General features: G+C 41.6%; 1 protein-coding gene across 1 annotated transcript in view; it reads left to right on the top strand.

Moving 5' to 3' along the window:
• Positions 1 to 20,167, top strand: part of LOC136883154 (sperm-associated antigen 6) — a 127,733-nt gene that overhangs the window by 1,332 nt on the left and 106,234 nt on the right. Inside the window, exon 2 of the mRNA XM_068225097.1 lies at positions 9,562 to 9,818. Coding sequence (XP_068081198.1) covers positions 9,562 to 9,818 — 257 coding nt within the window. The remainder of the gene's footprint in view (positions 1 to 9,561; positions 9,819 to 20,167) is intronic.

The raw sequence follows: 20,167 nt of genomic DNA, 5'->3' as shown, positions 1-20,167 counted from the left end.
GTGCCGTAATTTTGTCCCGCAGGAGTTATTTTACGTGCCAGTAAATCTACCGACACAAGGCTGACGTATTTGAGTAGGGCCTATGCTTTTTTAATTTCGTGTGGCTATTTCTAGCCGAGTGCAGCCCTTGTAAAGCAGACCCTCCGATGAGGGTGGGCGGCATCTGCCATTTGTAGGTAACTGCGTGTTATTGTGGTGGCGGATAGTATTATGTGTGGTGTGTGAGTTGCAGGGATGTTGGAGACAGCACAAACACCCAGCCACTGAGCCACTGGAATTAATCAATAAAGGTTAAAATCTCCGACTCGGCCGGAAATCGAACCCGGGACCCTCTCGACCAAAGGCCAGCACGCTAACCATTTAGCCATGGAGCCGAACTTTGAGTATGCTAATACCACCGGAATGAACCAGGATCGAACTTGCCAAGTTGGGCTCAGAAACCCAGCGCTCTAAGTCTTAGCAACTCAGCAATCCATCCCTCCTAGAAATGTTTTCCTTTTAACAGGAATGATAACGTACTTGTAATCTTTCTCTACATAATACCCATGCACTAGGACAGGATATATGCAGCTGCTTACGATCAGCAGATGCAGAAAATGGCCACTCCGAGTGATTCCTGAGCAGTGGCGGCGATTGGGAATTAGAAGTGGGGAGAGAGGGCAAGACATGTACAGACAACAAATGTGCCCGGGTTTGTGGGATATAGCGGCCGGGGTGGGGTTGGGGGTGGTGCATAAACATTAAAGCTGGAAAAAAGCTACAAAATGGTAAGTTTTGATGCTCTCTGAGCGTTGACAGTTTAACAATTTAACTGTGGTAATAATAGTTTTATGAGATTACAATGCAAAACTCTACAATGAAACTTTCACCAAAGGGACAATATCACACATGTATTACAATTAAATAGAAGTACGGCGTGATTATACATTTACAATAATTTAGTATTTGACTACACACTAAGAAACTAACAGACACTACAGAGATTGCCAGATTGACAAATGCGGAAAGCGGGTGAATCTTTCAGGAGATTTATTTCAAGAGGACCAGGATGTCAACAGCAGACAACGAGACGGAGTGGGACGCCTACAGGGACGGGTGTACGCCCCCCCCCCCCCCCGATGGCTTCGAGTTCCGGGAGACCAGAGCGACCCCGGAGAATCAGGCTTTTCTTGTGTACTACAGAGAGGGGTGCGACGCATCCATAGAAAGGGACATAGTCCTGTATATGATGCGCAATCCCTCTACCGGGGTACCAAAGGTATCCCCTTCTTGGTACATCGAGAGCTTTCTCCCGGGAGGCCTGATCGTCCGGCACCACAGCTTGGAGCACCTGGAAAGCATGGCGAAGGAGCTTTCTGTCCGGTTCGAGGTCGTCCGACTACCAGGGAGGGACGGCGCACCAGGAGTGAACGCCGGTGCCCTCAGGATGGAGACCCGGTCAGCTGCCACCCAGACGTCCAAGAAGAACAGATGGACACGGAATAAGGCTGTTAGTACCGACTTGGTCGTCCCATCCATGCCAGAGACCAGCGACGCCACCACGGAGGTGGAGCACGCCACCCCTTGGCCCCAGGCCGAGCGACCGGCTCTGTAAAGTGGACGCAGACCGCTCTCCAGAGGTCCGCGTCTGTGAGTTGGACGCAGGCCAAGGTCAACCAGAAAGGGACTACTACCAAGGCGCAATCCAGGAAGGCGTTCCAGACGGTGGACGGCAGCATAGCAGTAGAGGAGGACGCCCCCTTTCATTCAAAGGCCGCTGCTTAGGCCCGGTCTGCCAGCGAGTCTGTCATGTTGCAGACATTGATGTGCACCCCACAGGACAGGGAACGCAATCAGGTGTCGGCAACGACGACGCCGCCAGCCAGGAGGAGGGAGAAAAGCCGGCATTAGCGGGGCCGCTCGATACACCTGGGTCACAAGGCCGGGAGGAGGGCCACCAGGATGAGGACTCTTCTCCAGCCAAGAAGAGACCGCTCCAGGCAGGAAGTAGGTGCCGCCCCCGCACCAGAAAGAAGAAATCGACGTCGCCGGCCCACCAGGAGAGGGCCACCCAAACGCAGCCCAGGACTGCAGTCGACCGAGGAGCCAATCAGGAGAGGACCTCAGCAGGTAGCAGCAGTCAGGTGAGACCGAAACGTCCCCCTCAGCAGCTCTTGCAGTGTTCCCGCTGCCTGAGGTGGGGCCACCATCAGGATAGGTGTGGGCTCCTAGTGAGGTGCAAATTTTGTGGGGGTAATCACTACTACACGGCCTGCGCAGTACTTAATGAGGCGCCAGTGTATGCCAACTGCACGGGGGGCCAGCCGAACTCGCATCGCAGTTGCCCTGTTTACCGGCCGTGGCGCAGGCAGAGAGGAAGGAGGCCTGCATCATGTCCCACCCCGATCCAGGAAGCCCCCCGCCTTGGCGGGCTTGGCCTCATTCTCCAGGATTGGAGACTGAGTACAAGGGACCCCAAGGGGATGGAGCGATGCGGCAGGCCCTAGTGACTATTGGCACATGGCTCTGCAACCGACAAGGCCCGCGCTAGTCACGGCAGTGCCCAGATGGAGTGATCCCCTGATAACTGGACTGGCGAGAATATGGCTCATGACTGGTGCATGATACCTTTTCTCAATTAACACAAATCACCTGGACCTGTCCAGAAACCACATCCTTGCATATGCTATCAAAATTTGTCAGATTCTACCTGTAGGCTCTTTCTTTTTCCGCCTATGTGGTTTTCCCTGACCCTTAATACCCCGCCTCAACACCACCTACCCAATACAAACTCTGGCCTTGGTAGCACATTTGACATGGAAACAGACAGATACTCCTTGTATCACTTCCCACTCCTACTTGCATCTCTTTTCTCCTTAGAAAATAATAGCATGTGGGAGGCAATGTAGATTAGTGATGATTGCCACATGGGGTGGGGGCGAGCAGGCATCGCCCCCACCCCCACCCCAAAATAAATCCTCACAGCACATGCAAAGCGTCCACTACATGCTGAAGAGCTACACAAATTTGTTAGCCGTGACGAACGACATTTTGTGCTCATTTCCGCTAATGATTAAAGAAAATTAAGGAAAGAATTAGTTGATAAGACAACAGGACTTGTACAAATTGTTTTTTAACAATAATTTCTATGATTCCTAGTTTCAGTCAGCTAAAATGGAATAAAAATGTAATGCTTTCTCCACACCACTCACCGCTACTGTTCCTGAGTTCTGTAGACTTCTCTCCAGGGACCCTGGAAGACACCTTCCAAATAGGCTATATCCATTTCCTGTCAGCTTTACTTATTTATGGTCATGATTATTATACTGTACTGTATATGAGTCAAGGATATGTCACTATATCATCATTGTTAGGCTACTTGTATGTCAGGAAGCTACACCTATAATTGTGTACTCGCGTAACAGGTAGCCTAATTAGTAGTAGTAAACATTTTGTTCACAGTTATGGGGACATTTCTTTACATAACAATAAACAACAGCGAATCCCACATAAATAATGTTTGTGTGTGGGCTTGAATGAATTAAGGAATGAGTACCAGCATTACTCGGGTAGACCTACTTATCGTGCGGTTAGGACTCTACTGTCAGCAGCCCTGAAGATGGTTTTCCGTGGTTTCCAATATTCACGCCAGGCAAATGCTGGGGCTGTACCTTAGTAAGGCCAGTCCCCGAGCCAGAACAATTAATTAGAGATGATTAAATTCCCTGACCCGGCCGCGAATCGAACCCGGGACCCTCTGAACTGAAGGCCTCAATGCTGACCATTCAGCCAATGAGTCAGACAATGATGATAATAATAATAATAATAATAATAATAATAATAGGCACTAATAATAATGTTATATTGGCGTTGCATGCCACTAACTACTTTTACCGTTTTTTGGTGACGCTGAGGTGCCGGAATTTAGTCCTGCAGGAGATATTTTACGTGCCAGTAAATCTACCGACGCGAGGCTGACATATCTGAGCACCTTCAAATAACACCGGACTGAGCCAGGATCGAACCTGCCAAGTTGGAATCACTCAGCTCGGCACGCCTTATTGCATCACTGTACTTGAAGATATGTGCGAATCATGCTGTGAGAGAGTGAATGGAAACAGATTTGACCATAGATCTGACAGGCCGGCTATTTTAAAGCATTTGTAAATTGATATACCAGTGTTTCTTTTTTTTTAACAGTAAAATAAAGGACCTAGGTCTAATTAACCAGCAGCATTGTTCTTATTTCTATATGCTTAGTTTGTGCCACGGACGCTTCCTTCTCACACCTAGCCCTTTTCCTAAGCCATCGTCGCCATAAGACCTATCTATGTCAGTGTGATGTAAAGTAACTTGCAAAAAAAAGTTTGTGTATATTTTTCTCTTGCATATCCTCGTTGAATGGTCAGTGTCACAGCTTTTGATTCTAGGGTACCTGAGTATGATCACCGGTTGGGCAGGGAATTTCAGCCCATTTGGTTAATACCTCTAGAACGGAGGCTGGGTGTTTATGATCGCCTCAACACATCTTTTTTCATTTACATTCAATATGTCACACTTCCAACCACAACAGACACATGCATTTCCCTACACATAAAGTTGGCGTTGGGAAGGGCATCCTGTCGTACAACTGGGAGTAACTCACAGTGGTACCATTCCAAAATAACTATGAAAAAGGTCAGGAGAGAAGATATCCACCAGTTTAAAGAGGGAATCACAACAATTTGCTTTACGTTGCACCAACACAGATAGGTCTTAAGGCGATGATGGTATACAAAAGGGTGGGATGGAAGTGACCATGGCCTTAAGATACAGCCTCAGCATTTGGCTGGTGTGAAAATGGGAAGCCACGGAAAACCATCTTTGGGGCTGCCGACAGTAGGGTTCGAACCCACTATCTCCCGGATGCAAGCTCACAGCTGCTCGCCCTAACCGCACGCTCAACTCGCTCCCCTCCCAGTTTGAAAGGGAAGGATTTACTTATGGGGAATAGTTAAACGGGTTTCCCATCCCACTCCACAAAAAGCAAGCCATCTCCATACAGACCATGAAGGCCCTTGGAGGAGTTTAAGGTACAGGTTTCCACTTTCCGTAGCCTCAACACGAAGTGAGATAGAGTGGTTAACCCTATGCCCGGCCACATTTGCTCCCAGGAATTCCAAGAATTAATCTGGGACTCATTTCTGATGTAGCTGAAAGAACCTCAGGATCATGTTCTGCTCCAGAAGTGGAAATCTCGTTTCTTAAATTTTTCAACTTCCTGGTGGGAAATTGATCCTATGTTCTTCCGGGTGAACCGAGCACTCTTTACTGCCTCAGCTAGGCAGTCCCTCCACTCACTGAATGAGTTGAAATAATTGTATATCAATCAAAGACTTAATTTCTTTAGACTCTAGGGCAGGGCCTCTCAGGGTGCATGCACCCATGCACTGCCATCGCCTTCTCCACCTTCCCCGCTGATTCTCCCCTCACTGCGAAATGTTTATGTGCGGTGAGCGGTGACATTGTTGTATGGGACAATGTTACCGGTGTTAACACACTCTTCTTTCAATTTGGTTTGAGCAGACAATTTATCTTCTCTAGCTCTTCTTTTCCTTTATCTTTGCAATGATACCAGTTATGCCTGGAACAAGAGACCGGCTGACAGCAATTCTGAGAGCCTTCTTTAAATTACAGTCAGAAATAGGCCTAGTTGCACGCAATCTAGTTTTTGTACAAGTCAAAACAGGAAAAAATACCTTTCACATATGCATGTGGAACCAAACATAGAAATAATCTTAGCTGCTTCTCGATGCAGCTTAGGAAAATCTTCCTTCGATAAATTCTCGTCGAATTTGAGCAAAGCCTTTGTATTGGAAAATAGATTTTTTTGATTGACTTATCATATAATTATTGTTCCACGGATTAAGCATTTAGCTTTATCGTCATGACTGACAAAAAAATATGAAAGATTCCCAGTTCGATTGAAATGGACTTTCGGAAGTCTTTGCTTTCTTCGAAACAGATTGCTTGATTACAGTATTATGTTGTTGTCTTGCACTTATCTATTTCACTGATAAACAAGCCATCTAGTATCAAACGCTTTGTAACTTGCAGCGCACTACACCATCCGAGTCAAGCCGAGTTGAGCCGAGTCGGACCGATGCACAGTGCACGGAGTCTCTGCGCCCCGATTTGCACACATGAAATTTTGGGCATTTAGAGGCCTTGCTTTAGGGTATGGTCTTTTCTTTAGGCCTATTCTTAAAATTGATGGCCAAACATTATTCTTTTTATTAACAAAAAAACATAATGGTCCAATATTCAAATATTCCTATCAGTGGATGAATCTGTTGAAAAGATGAATTGACTTTTTAAGCTACAGTAATATTACCAAATGCAGGGTCTATAATTTCAAGTTTAGTGACTATGGAGTGATAATTGTCTTGATTGGTTTCATTTGTTTTGCTCTGAAGACGATCTTCATAGCAAGATCAAAACGCGTCAACCTACAATAATTGTAGCATGACCCAATATCCCCAAAATACTATAGCCTATTATTTAGTGGTCATGAAAGTCTACATTTTATATTTCCTGCAGTCAAAATCATTCTCTCTGAACTAGCAGAAGATGCTGGACATCCCAGATATACTTTAGCTAGTGGAGCTAATTTTCTGTGTGTCTTTCACCATTCAAAAGATGCCCAATCTCGCATGGAAAATATTTTCAAACATATAGCCAGGAATACAAGCAAGCAGCTTCTCATCAGGCACGACTGATACTAGATGTAATGGGTAAACGGGTAGCCAGATTTCAGACATTCATATCCGATGTAACAGGCATCTGGATACTCAGCTACTCAGCTCTCATCATCACCCCTACTCAAAGCACTTGTCATTACCTTCCTGAAAGAAATTAACTTCATGTCAGAGTAGCAGACATTTTTTTTTGTCTGTACTGATATGTACGCCTCTTCTCACCTGAGAAATACTACACGCAGCAGTCACATGTCAAGTTGTACCTGTTGTGTCACTCTTGGTGAGTCAACTAAGTGTGCAGACTTTGCGCTTCGGAAAAGATGCTTTGAACTTGATCATATAATTTATTACCAATTGCCAACAATACAAATGAGTTGTGCCTGGCTGAGTGGCTCAGACAGTTGAGGCGCTGGCCTTCTGACCCTAACTTGGCAGGTTCGATCCTGGCTCAGTTCGGTGGTATTTGACGGTACTCAAATACATAGCCTCATGTTGGTAGATTTACTGGCACATAAAATAACTCCTGCGAGACTAAATTCCAGCTCCTCAGTGTCTCTAAAAGCCGTAAAAGTAGTTAGTAGGATGTAAATGCAATAACATTTTTGTTAAAAGGTTATGAGGGGGAGGGGGTGTCTCACAGGACAGTATTATTGTATATTTTTATTTTCTTATGTATATAAATGATATGAGTAAAGAACTGAAATCACAAATAAAGTGTTTTGCAGATGATGTTGTACTATATACAGTAGTAAATAAGTTACAGAATTGTCAGAGACCACAGAATGACCTTGACAATGCTATGAGATGGACAGCAAACAGGTAAATGGGATGAAAAGTCAGTTTGTAAGTTTCATGAAGAGGAAAGTCCTCTCAGTTTTAATTACAGTGTCAATGGGGTGAATGTACCTCACAGGGATCACTGTAAGTACTTGGGGGTTGATATACAGTAAGGAAAGATCTTCAATGGAGAAATTGCTTAAACAAGGCTGTAAGTAAAGGTTACAGGTCTCTTCATATGGCTAAGACAGTATTTAGGGGTGGGATAACGATGTCAATGTGAAGGCATGACCTTGGTGAGACCCCAGTTAGAGTATGGTTCCAGTGTATGGAACCTACAGCAGGATCATTTGATACAAGAACTGCTGAACTGGAAAAGAGTAGTGTTACAAAAATGTTACAAACTTTGGGCTGGGAAGACTTGGGAGTAAGGAGACAAGCAACTCGACAAAGCAGGATGGTTTGAGCTATGAATGGAGAAATGGCATGAAGTGACATTAGTAGATGAATAAGCTTGAATGGAGCTTTTAAAGTTAAGAAAGGTCATAGAATGAAGATAAAGTTGGAATTCAAGAGGACAAATTGAGCATATATTCATTTATAGGAAGGGGAATTTGGGATTGGAATAATTTACTAAGGGATAAAATTCCAAGCTCTTTGAATGCAGATCAATGACGATTGATTGACTGATGTGTTACATGTAGTTCTAGCACAAAGGAGATGTCTCAAGAACCAATGCATGTGGCAACAGTGTACCAATGAGTGAGGCATTTGAAGTTCCTAGTTTCTGAGCTGCTTGAGAGACATTCTGCTCATTGTAATCAGACAACGTGGACAGTGTGGTAGATTCATTTGTTCAGTTAAGTTGAGCATTTTTTAGAATTTGTTTTCTCCAAACACACATTAACCAGAGTGCTCGAGCAAGAGGCACTGTGCAAGTTTAGACTTCAAAATAGTGAGCTAGACCCATTTTTTTATAAATTTGTTTGAACGAGTCTACACATCATTTTGCACACCTATAAGAGAATCCTCTTGTTTTTCCTCCTTCATTAGGTCTACAATATCCAGCACTAGAAAGAACAGCACTGAAAAAAGAATAGGTTTACACCCTTGCCATACCATGAGTTCATCTGGATGAGGTCTGGTTGTTTTCCATTATGAAACATTGGCACTCAAAGTCTTCATAATGTTGCTGATTAACTTCTTGGGGATTCTTTCCAGTTGATCTGGAGTCAATTGATACGTGTGCCAAAAATCCATTGTTCTTTCTGAATAGCCCTCTGATCCAATTGAGGATGAGTCTACACAGCATCTTTCTCAATTTCAAAACTGTGTGATACCTCTTCTGTTGTTGAAGTTAGTGGTATCCCCTCTCTCTGACAACTTGACGATCACTTCCAATCAACTGGCATTTTTCCTTCCGCCAGATATTTTCATCAGGGTGTAGCACATTAACTGTGATCTCTATATCAGCTTTTGGTTAAATAGTGTCTGATACTAGTGCCTTCCCATTCTTGCCCGGTCAGTGCTATCTTAATTTCAGTTCAATGGCAGAGTGTCTGGTCTGCTACTTGATACTGCTGACTCTTTGCTCCTTAATAGGTAACTGATACCATTATTAAGTATCTAACTGAACTGTTCCTTCCATCTGCTCAGTTGTTTTTCACTCAAGATTCTGCTTCTTACACGGCAGTTTCTCAGGAAGCCTTTCTGCAAGAGCATCTTGGTAAAGTTACATAGTTTATTGGCATTTCCATTCTGAACTGCCTACTCATTTGTGTACATCCTGTAATCTCACTGCAAACTTTTCTTCATTTCCTGGTCTGTTGCTAAGTTTTCCATGGGTGTTAGGGCCTTTTGTCAACTGATCTTACTGTCATAATACCAATATAGTTGGTCTGTTATTGGACATTATAAATTTTCCAGCTTGATCTTGCTGTCATTTGGTTATTTTACCTTGATATTCCTGTGACTGATATCCCAGTCTGATCATTCATCCATTCTACAATAAATAAACCTTGTAACAATTGTAAAAATATTGCTTGAGTAACAAAACTAATTATTGCAGCTTTTGAGCAGTTCAAGAAAGCTCGAGTAGAATTTGTGACCAGCGTAGCTGACTTGGCATCTCGTCCCCATAATGTGGAATATCTGGAGAAATCAGGAGCTTTGGAATTGCTGCGCCCACTGTTAACAGATAGTGTGCCTGCTGTGCAACAAATGGCTGCTGTTGCTATAGGACGTCTTGGTAATTCTAGTGAGAAGTTTGCCTTTGAACTTCTGGACAAAAGAATTATTACTGAACTTCTTCAACTCTTCCATCAGGTAACTATAAAATGCAAATGCAATAATTATTTTCCCATTTTCTTTCTTTTAAATGTATACTGTATTTATAATGAGATGCTGGGTAGAATAAAGGTGATATGGAAACATTTTGATCATTCACTCTGAGTGATAAAGATAATGCCGTTTCATCATTTTTTTTTTTTTACAAGCTGCTTTACGTTGCCCCAACATATATCAGTCTTATGGTGACGATGAGACAGGAAAGGGCTAGGAGTGGGGAGGAAGCAGCCGTGGCCTTAATTAAGATACAGCCCCAGTCCTGGTGTGAAAATGGGAAACCACAGAAAAGTATCTTCAAGGCTGCCGACAGTGGGGTTCGAACCCACTATCTCCTGAAAACTGGATACTGGCCATACTTAAGCGAGTGCGGCTACCGATCTAGGTCATTTGATCAGTGACAGTAAGAATTATATAAATTCTATTAAGAGTGGTCACATGTGTTAATGTGTTACAGCTATGGAGCCAAGCTTGGAATTTGGGAGACAGAGTGGGTTCAAACCCCACTGTCAGCTGTGCTGAGAATGGTTTTCTGTGGTTTCCCATTTCATTTCCAGGCAAATGCTGGGACAGTCCCCACCAGGTGAATCAAATATAAACTGGAATTCATTTTTTACAATTTCATTGAGTCCATCAATATATACACTACAAGCACCTCATTTTCCTATATAGTCTGTTGAATTCGAGACACATTTTTGTCACCAAATTGGCAAAGTTTTTATGCCATCTTCGAAAAAAGAAGAAGAACATGTGTGCAGCCAGTTGCGCATGTACTCCTCTATAACTGCATAATCATGAAATTGTTTTCCTCTCAGTTCTTCTTTCAGTGGTTCAAACAAGTGGTAGTCATATGGTAACAAGTCGGGACTGGGATCCAGAGGTGTCCAATGCATTTCCTCCAGTTTTTCCTGTGTTACAACAGCAGTGTGTGGCCTTGCATTGTCGTGCAGAAGAAGAACATCTCGGATCGGTTGCCGGCAATGTTTGTTCCAATATGCAACTTTTGTCTCGACCAAAAGATGGCAGTAATAGGCTACATTCACTGTCCTTCATTCATGCAAGAAATCCACAAGCAAAATACCTGCATAGTCCCGAAAAGCAGTTGCAAGCACGTTTCCAGCAGAAAGGTGTGTTTTGGCCTTGACTAGACAGGTGCACCTCGTTCCCGCCACTCCATGCTTGCTTGTTTTGACTCCAGGTTGTATTGATGAACCTAAGTTTCATCAGAAGTCATAGTGCGACGCAAAAAATCATATCCTTCCTACTCGTAGCGATTCAGATGCCCCCGACAAATATCCTGACGGATTTTTTTTGTTCCTGGGTGAGGAGACAAGGAACCCGGAAGGCAGACAATTTTCGAAGGTCCAGTGGATCATTGATGATGGCACAAGGGTCTTTGAAAGAGTTGCGTCCCCAAACTGTGCACGGAGCCTTCCTAAAATGTCCAAAGCTTTGGTGCCTTCTTTCCCAGAAACTTGATGATGCGCTGCGCAATGGACTTGTGTAATCCTTGCTCACTCATGGTGTACTGAAGCGAGCGGTCGCTCTGTGATGTGTGACACATCAAAACCCCTACTCTGGACATCCCCACCAACATTCTCTCAAAACCCCACCCATTTTTGTTCGCTACTGGAGCCGCTAATTTTAAATTCTTATTTACATTTGATACTCCTAGTACTCACAGGCCAGAGCCGATTTCTTCCATCTCCTTACCCAACTTCGTTCATCATCATTCATCTCCATTAGCTCCTCAACTGAGGTTGGCATCAGAAAAGACATCTGCCGGTAAAAACATGCCATATAATTTCATCTCACCCCATCCCCAACCCCATATCAGGAAACAGGACTAAGGTATACACATAATATATAACTTCCATTAAGGAATAGTGGATGTTCATTAGAATTAATATCTTTCTTTCACATAATGTCTTTCAAATTAGGTACTATAAGAACTAACAGTAAAAACAATGGAATAACATTAACAGAAGTTATTAACACAAGAATCAGCATTTTGACATTTTGTACTCAGAATTATTCGTGCACACCATACAATATCCACGAAAGCAGCCCTTGTTGTGATGGGAATCCCACCTCTACATTTAACAGCCATTGCCAAAGCTGAGCTCACATTAACAAACAAACAGACAAACAAACAAATAAACAAACAAACACATACAAACAAGTGTTTTGTATCCTGATAGGATCTTAAGGGTTACTCCTGAGCTGCAAACTAATGCATTGACAGCAGGTCATCCAAGTAAATTTGTCAATCTTGTGCAAGAAACGTGCAACACACAACATCATTCCAATATTTATATGGATGGATCCTGGATTAGCAAAGGAAAGGATGGTTGGTTTGTAGGATGTGCTTTTGTAGTGCTACAGAATAACAATGAGGTGTATGCTGAAAAATTTAGACTATCTCCCTTATGTTCAGTGTTTCAAGCAGAACTGTGTGCTATACAACAGGCAGTTACGTGGATTAAAATACACAGTTGTGCTCTGCAAATACTGAGTGATTCTTAGGCAGCTTTAAAAGCAATCCAAGAAAAATATTACTTTCATCCGGTAGCTATTAATATAATATCACACATATTAGGCTACAGTAAACATATCTGCATGAAATGGGTCCGAGGTCATGACAGAGTAGAAGGAAATGAGAGAGCTGATGAACTTGCCAAAGCAACTACTACTTCTTCTGACACTCTGTTGATATATGAAAAGTGCCTGTGTCTCTTGTTATAAAGGAACTGAGAGAGTATACATAAGATATGTGGAACAACCAATGGATCACCAGCATAAACGGCTGGCTAACAAGGGACTTGTTCTTTACAAATATTCAAGACAGACTACAAAGTAGGTTATTGCAACATGAACATACTGTATTATAACTCAGTTTCTGACAGGACGTGAAAAGTTTGGATCGTACTTCGAGATGTTTAAAATCAATATTCAGAACCTGTGAAATGCCACAAACTGTTCCTCATCTTTTACTTGAGTGTCCAATTTTTGACAGGTGTAGATATGAATTATTAATGCATTTAAACATGTGTAATATTGAATACCAAGCACCTCTCACTATGGTATTTCAGAGAATATGCTGTTATAAAGTGTCTGTTAAATTTCTCCACCTCATTTATAAGTCATCTCCATTTTAAATGCAATTGGCATGTATTAACTTAGTCTCACTATCTATAGCCCTATTATACTACTTGTAAAATAGGATTTGTAACTGGATATTCAATAATAATAATAATAACAATAATAATGTACCTCGGTTTCAAAATAATGGTCTTTATAGCTTTCATTTTAGAAAGTAAGTTGATATCTCATTTTCAAAGGAAGTATCCAAGATTTAGGCAAACATTTGTATATTGGTCAGTTTAAAGTCAGTAAAAGAAAACAGACTTTAGTGAGGAGAGTCAAATAGAAGGCAATGTATACAGGATAAGGTATTTGAAAACTTCAGCCCAGTTGAGGCAGTGAATTTTAATTTTCTTCATCATTAGTTGTTTTGCTCTTTGCTACATGTCGTGTCCTCATAACTCTTATCATTTCTGCATTGCAGCCTTGGCGAGATGCCTCTAACCAGAGTGGTTTTCAGCTGTATGATCTGAAGAGGTAGGCTAGTATCTTCTTCACCGGGCGAGTTGGCCGTGCGCGTAGAGGCGCGCGGCTGTGAGCTTGCATTCGGGAAATAGTAGGTTCGAATCCCACTATCGGCAGCCCTGAGGATGGTTTTCCGTGGTTTCCCATTTTCACACCAAGCAAATGCTGGGGCTGTACCTTAATTAAGGCCACGGCCGCTTCCTTCCAACTCCTAGGCCTTTCCTATCCCATCATCGCCATAAGACCTATCTGTGTCGGTGCGACGTAAAGCCCCTAGCAAAAAAAAAAAAAAAAAAAAAAAAAAAGTATCTTCTTCGCTTGATTTAACCATCTTCCTCATGGTCTACTGCCTTTAACTTTGCCTTGAAAAATTGTCTTTTCCAAGTTTTCTCCTTCTCTTCTGAAAATGTGGCCAAAGAAGTGGAGTTAACACTGACTCAGATGGGATAATGAGACGTTTCTTGATGCTAAATTCGTCCATAATGAAAACATTAGTTCTTCTTTCTTCCCAGGGTACATGTAGCATTCTCTGCCATCACCACATCTCAAAGGCATCAACTCACCTTCTGTCTCTAGCATTCATGGTCCAGATCTCACAGCTGTACACGAGGACTGAGAACACTAATAATTCCACCAAGCGCATCTTCGTAGCTTTTGTTTTGCCTGGTTCTGCCAGATCTTACTGAGATCAACCATTGCAGCTCAATCTAGGACAATAACTTTTGATCTTTTTTTCACAGATTCCCATGTCATTGATGACTGACCCCAGGTACACATATTCCTTCACTATCTCCAGGTCCTTTAAACATTCTGTAAGTTGGATTTGACCTTGCCGATCAACTACCATTAGTTTGGTCATTTTCACGTTTATCTCTAGACCATAATTGATGGCTAACATTCTTCACTCTTACAAACAAGGTCAGTAAGTTCCCCTTCACTTCCAGCGATAAGAGATTTCTCATCTGCAAAGTGCAGGTTGCTAATTTTTCTGGCACCAATCAAGATTCCACCATTCCAGTCATCCAGAGTTCTCTTGAAGACACACTCTGCATAGATGTTGTAGAGTTGAGGTGATAATATACAACCTTGAGTTGAGTCGCCTAAAAGCAAAACGGAAAAAGTCCACGTTTTACAAAAAATGAGATATTAGTAGAAATATATTGGTAAAAGATGTGTCTACTGAAGCATGAAATAATATACTAGCAAAAGCCATAAAATCCTAAAGTATTTCCCCTTTAAAAACTCAGGTTAGATGCAAAACGGATAAAGACCACTGTCATCCGGAAGAAAATAGGTGGCGATCACTCTTCTCAGAAGTACACCAACAAGAAGAAAGGAGTCGTTGTGTATATTAGTTCACTCAAGTGCCTTGAATCCCACTACTGTCGTAGTAACACTCATAGGAGTTACCTTAGTTCTGATCTGAATATCCAAAAGCTGGTTAATGCTTACAACGCCCAAGCTGACAGTGTGAAAGTGAAGAACTCCTACTTTCGTTACATTTTTAATCGTAAGTTTAACCTAGGATTTGGATCACTCAGGCTCGATGTGTGCTCCACTTGTCTTGAATTTTCAGAGAGAATTAAGCGGGAAACTGATCCTATTAAGCTGTCTTCACTGGAAGCTAGCAAGGCAATTCACAAGAAAAGGGCACAAGCCTTTTTTTCATTACTGAGAGAAAGTGAACCAGTTGTACTTACACTGTGTCAGAAGAATTTGTCATATCCCAAAATTCCTGATCATAAAAACTTACTATCGGCGCCAACTCTACCTGTTTATTTCTCTATTGTTGTTGGAAATTCTAAGAGCACAATGACACCAGATAACTGTTTCAGCTACATATGGACTGAGGGGACCTACCCGAAAGGATCGAATGAGGTGGCATCTTGCGTTTATCACTGCTTGCAGAACTTGGACTTAACGAACATTAAGAAGATAAAGCTTTTCGCCGACAGATGTGAGAAGGGGGAAAAATAAAAATAGAACGATGATAGCTATGCTCCAAAGGTGGTACCAAGAGACGTAGAGGAGGTACAGTTAATTTTTCCAGTAAGAAGTCATTCCTTCATTCCCCCTGATTGGTTATTCGGTCTCTGTGAAAAAGAATTCAAGAAGAGAGAAGTAATCGAAGATCCATTAGTCAACCAGGGATTGGCATGGATATATTTATCTGGAAACAAGAGGCAACAGAGCAAATGAAACCTATTCAACAATAGCACTTTAAATTCGCACCTCGCAAGCGCTACTTTTTCAGACGATCAAAAACGTCTCATCTCATGGTCCTTGTGGATGGGGAGCCCTTTTACTATCATAGAACTGGAACCTACAGATCCCTGATGAAAACTAAGAAGAATGTATCGGCTATAAACCCTTCACATGTTCGAAAGAATACTACTTCAGTCAACAAGAATCAAGTGTCAGATGTGAATAGGCTCCTTGAATTACACTTTGGCTCTGATTGGAAGTTGAGTCCATCACCGAAATTCTACGTTGACTTCTTTGACTCTTGGGAGAGTCGTCAGTCAGATGTCAACGAAAATGTTGAAAATGAACTTTGCAGTGCAGCAGAGGAAGCTCCTGAACTGTGTGTTTAAATGTCTACCCAGGGCACTCTTAAACCATAGTGAAAGTAACGTGGATATTATGTCTTCTTGTATTTTGTGCTTTTAATAAATAGTAGCAAAACGAGTAAAATCCATACTGCTAACATGCAAAATGAATAAAGTCCACTTTTAAAACAACAATAACAGTCTAAATAATAATACTTGAGTATTATTACTTGTTCTAATAATCAGTGAACATTTTTGTGATTTTATGCTTATATTTCGTAAGCAACAGCCTTAATGGGAGGTGGTGGTGTTTTTTTGCCATTTTCTCGAAATGTGCTGGAGTGGAGTTTATCCATTTTGCTTTCAGGCGACTCAGTTACTCCATTTGTCACATTGAAAATGTCTGAGAGATCACCATCCACCTTTATAGTTGCTACATGGTATTTATAGAGACCATTCAATATCATCAATCAATCAGAATTATAATTGGACAGATAAAAGTCAAGCGGTGCAAGTCAAGAAATTTAGTTTCTAGATAATTGGAAATTTAATAGATTGCAAATTTTACATTTTATATATGACTGGGCACGTTTTATCTAAGAAGTTTTCTTTGAAAGATTTCACTGTTATTTCAGGCAGATAATGTAATTATACCAATAGAAGCACATTAAAGAAACATACACCACCTTTTGAAATAAAACATTCTCTCAAAGTCAGACAACCTATTTAAATCAATAATGAAAGTCAGGCTACAATACTGTATGATACTTTACATTTACTTGTGGGTATATACACAATTAGGGGAGCATGTTTTTGAACTATACCATGCTCCACAAAACAATACCTCACTCCACACACACCAACTAAACCTTTATTCTTTACCATTGAAGTACACAAAAGAACACTGATGGATTTGCATTCATTTCAGAATACAAACGGAAATGTCCAAATAGGGGCAAAAACAAAGTGATAACAGTCCTCCAAGGTGGTTTTTTATCACAGCTGGGGAGCTTCAGTATCACAGCTTGCTACGTGGCATGCTCCATGTAAGTCGACGGAGGTCACATTGCAGTATCGGGTCCCATTCTTCAATGAGAGCCAGTTCGAGGTCTTGGAGAGTCTGTGGTGGAACAGGATGCCCACGAATACTTCTGTCGGGCCTATCCCACACGTGCTCAATGGGATTAAGATCAGGACTCATTGCTAGCCATTCCATCTCATGAATGTCCAGTTCTCGCAAGATAGCTCTCGTGATGCATGCTACAGGAGCCCTGGCATTGTTGTGCATGAGTACGAATTCAGGGCCAACACCGTATGCAGCAACCAATACATGATGTAGCACTATCTGCTCGATGTACCCCGCAATGGTAAGATTACCACGGACGATGACAAGATCCGTACGGCCATCAATACTGATGCCGTCCCACACTATCACAGAACCTTGTCTGAATCGATCACCTTCCTGGACAACATTTGGCATGTACTGCTCACCACGGCATCTCCATACACGTTGACGTCCATCACGCTGTGTCAGGGGAAATCTGAACTCGTCTGTGAACAACACAGGTCTCCATTGGCGAAGTTGCCAGTTGACGTGAGTATGGGCAAACAGAAGGCAAGCTGCGCGATGTTGCTGCATTAAATGGGGCACTCGAACAGGTCATCTGGGTCATAAGGACACTTCTCTTAACCTGTTCCTTACTGTCTGGTCAGACACCGTGACTCCAGTGACCTTCCTGAGGTCTTGTTGCAGTTGTCTGGGAGTTGCTGAACGACGCCGCAATGCACAGATGGTCAGATATCATTCATCCTGTGGGGTTGTCATGCGTCCATGACCTTGTCCAACCCTCCTTGTGAACTGGCCTGTCTCACTGTAGCGATTCCACAAGCGGTGAATAACTGACGGAGAGACATTGAGATCCACAGCAACATGATGAAAAGTCCATCCTTCCTGGATCAAAGTGAGGGCCCTTGTGACTTGAACATCTTTAAGATGTCTCATGGGATGTGCTGGTTGACGTACAATGTGCTCAAATGACTGCAGTAGTCTATGTACCTCACAACGACACACGGACGCACCGCTATTCACTTTGTTTTGAGGGTTCACCTGACAGTTTAATGCATGGCTACGCCTACAGATGGAGTATAACTTCGATTCAACATACCCTGAGTGGCTAATGTCTCAAGGTATGTTGTACCACCATTGGAACCCCATCTACCAAATTAACGTTCATATACCAGATGTTACAAAACATGTTCCCCTCATTTTTTTGAACTCTGTATATTAGTATGTCTGAATCCATGTTGCCTTAAATTTATTGGTGCTTTATATCACCAATTAAAATGATGAAATAATACACCAAATCAATTATTAAGTCTTTCACAATATGCTATAAAACTACAAACTTGCTGTACTCTTTATTATTGTATTTATTAATCTTTAAACACTACTATTTACAGATTAAGATTTATAATGTTCTATTCAAAGATTTTATTGGCCCTGTGGTGTAGAGGTAGCTTGCCTGCCTCTTACCCGGAGGCCCTGGATTCGATTCCCGGCCAGGTCAGCGATTTTTACCTTGTTCTGAAGATTGGTTCGAGGTCCACTTGGCCTACATGATTATAATTGAGGAGCTATCTGATGGTGAGATAGCAGCCCCGGTCTAGAAAGCCAAGAATAATGGCTGAGAGAATTAGTTGTGCGATCACGACACCTCGTAATCTGCAGACCTTCAGGCTGAGCAGCCGTTGCTTGATAGGCATTGGTCCTTCGGGGCTGACGCGCCATTGGCTTTTTATTTTCTTTATTTTGAGTCTGGTGCAAACTAACTTTCATTAATCACCCAGTGACAATCCAGTTCTTCCTCTGGGATTACCTCCTCCTCATCAGCATTTCTCCATCTTTGTTTTACCAACTGTATTCATCTTTATCTTTTTCCTGTCATTATCCAGCTTTCCTCTTATCATATTGTTATAGTTGGGCCAGTACAGCATACCGGCATAAATAAAAACACTAGTTTAGCATACCAACAAAAAGTTGTAGAATATAAATACCCCTTTCATCTCTATTAAAAGTTTGAAACCTTTACAATTAGGCTAGCTTTATTATAATAACCATTTTGATTTTTTAAATTGCATTCTCTCCCTTTGTTGAAACATTTGTTGTTATGTGCTTTTCTTGAAAACTATGATGTGATTACTGAATTTCAACATTTTGTGGCTTGCTCTCAAATTGGTTAGTTCTCACTAAACTTATGGTATCATTTCTCACAAATTTTGCTGCAGTGATTTGCTTATTTAAAAAATCGTGAAGATGCCATAATGTCAGGTTTCCAGTGAAGAAATAAACTTATCACTGTTGTCACATAACAATTCATGGCTAAATATAACCCTCCTAAAGAATTAGTTAGCTAAAGAATTTCTTTAGCTTTATAGTAAAAATATATTGCTTAGGCAAATTCAGAAGTTCATTTAGCCATAAAGATAAGATATTTCATCATTGTTGATACACGAGTTTAGCCACTTTAAACTTTGCGGTGGCAATTTTAGTCTGAAAATGATACTAGTTGACGTAAGTATTGCACCCGTCATGCCGGGCTCAGCTCGGCCGGTGAGCGAAGATCTCCAGGGTGCAGATCGTTCGCTTATCGGCTGTGCGAAAATTTTAAAGTGCAGGGATAGATAATGAACTAGTGGCAAATGAGAGAAAGCTAAGTAGGTTTTAGACATTTATTACAACTACTGCTCTTCATAAATTATACAATAATTAACAAAATCTAGGTATTTTGTTTATATGATTTGTCTTCTTTTATGTCGTAGTCACATAGATACTTCATCGGTAAACGAAACAGGAAATGCCTGTATCTGCAAATATAATATTCATATTTTTAGTGAAAAATTAATTAAATAATTAATAATGATTAATTTGAGATGATCTCTCTCTGATAATTTAATAATTTGAAAATAAATTTCCTTCCTTCATGAATTTGATTTTAAACAAATTTGAAAATGATCATTTTCATTTCTCTTTGAAAATTAAATAAAAATTTTCTCTTATAAAATTATAGTTAAGTCGTCTTTCTTGACCTTTAAATTAATAAATAAACTCAACTTTATAATTATTTAGTAGTTGCTTCTCACATAATAGCTCGGAACTTGACCTCATGTCAATTT

The sequence above is a fragment of the Anabrus simplex genome, chromosome 1 (assembly GCF_040414725.1).
Source record: "Anabrus simplex isolate iqAnaSimp1 chromosome 1, ASM4041472v1, whole genome shotgun sequence".
NCBI lineage: Eukaryota > Metazoa > Arthropoda > Insecta > Orthoptera > Tettigoniidae > Anabrus > Anabrus simplex.
Note: the sequence above shows the minus strand (reverse complement) of the source record. Positions and strands in the feature narration are given on the sequence as shown.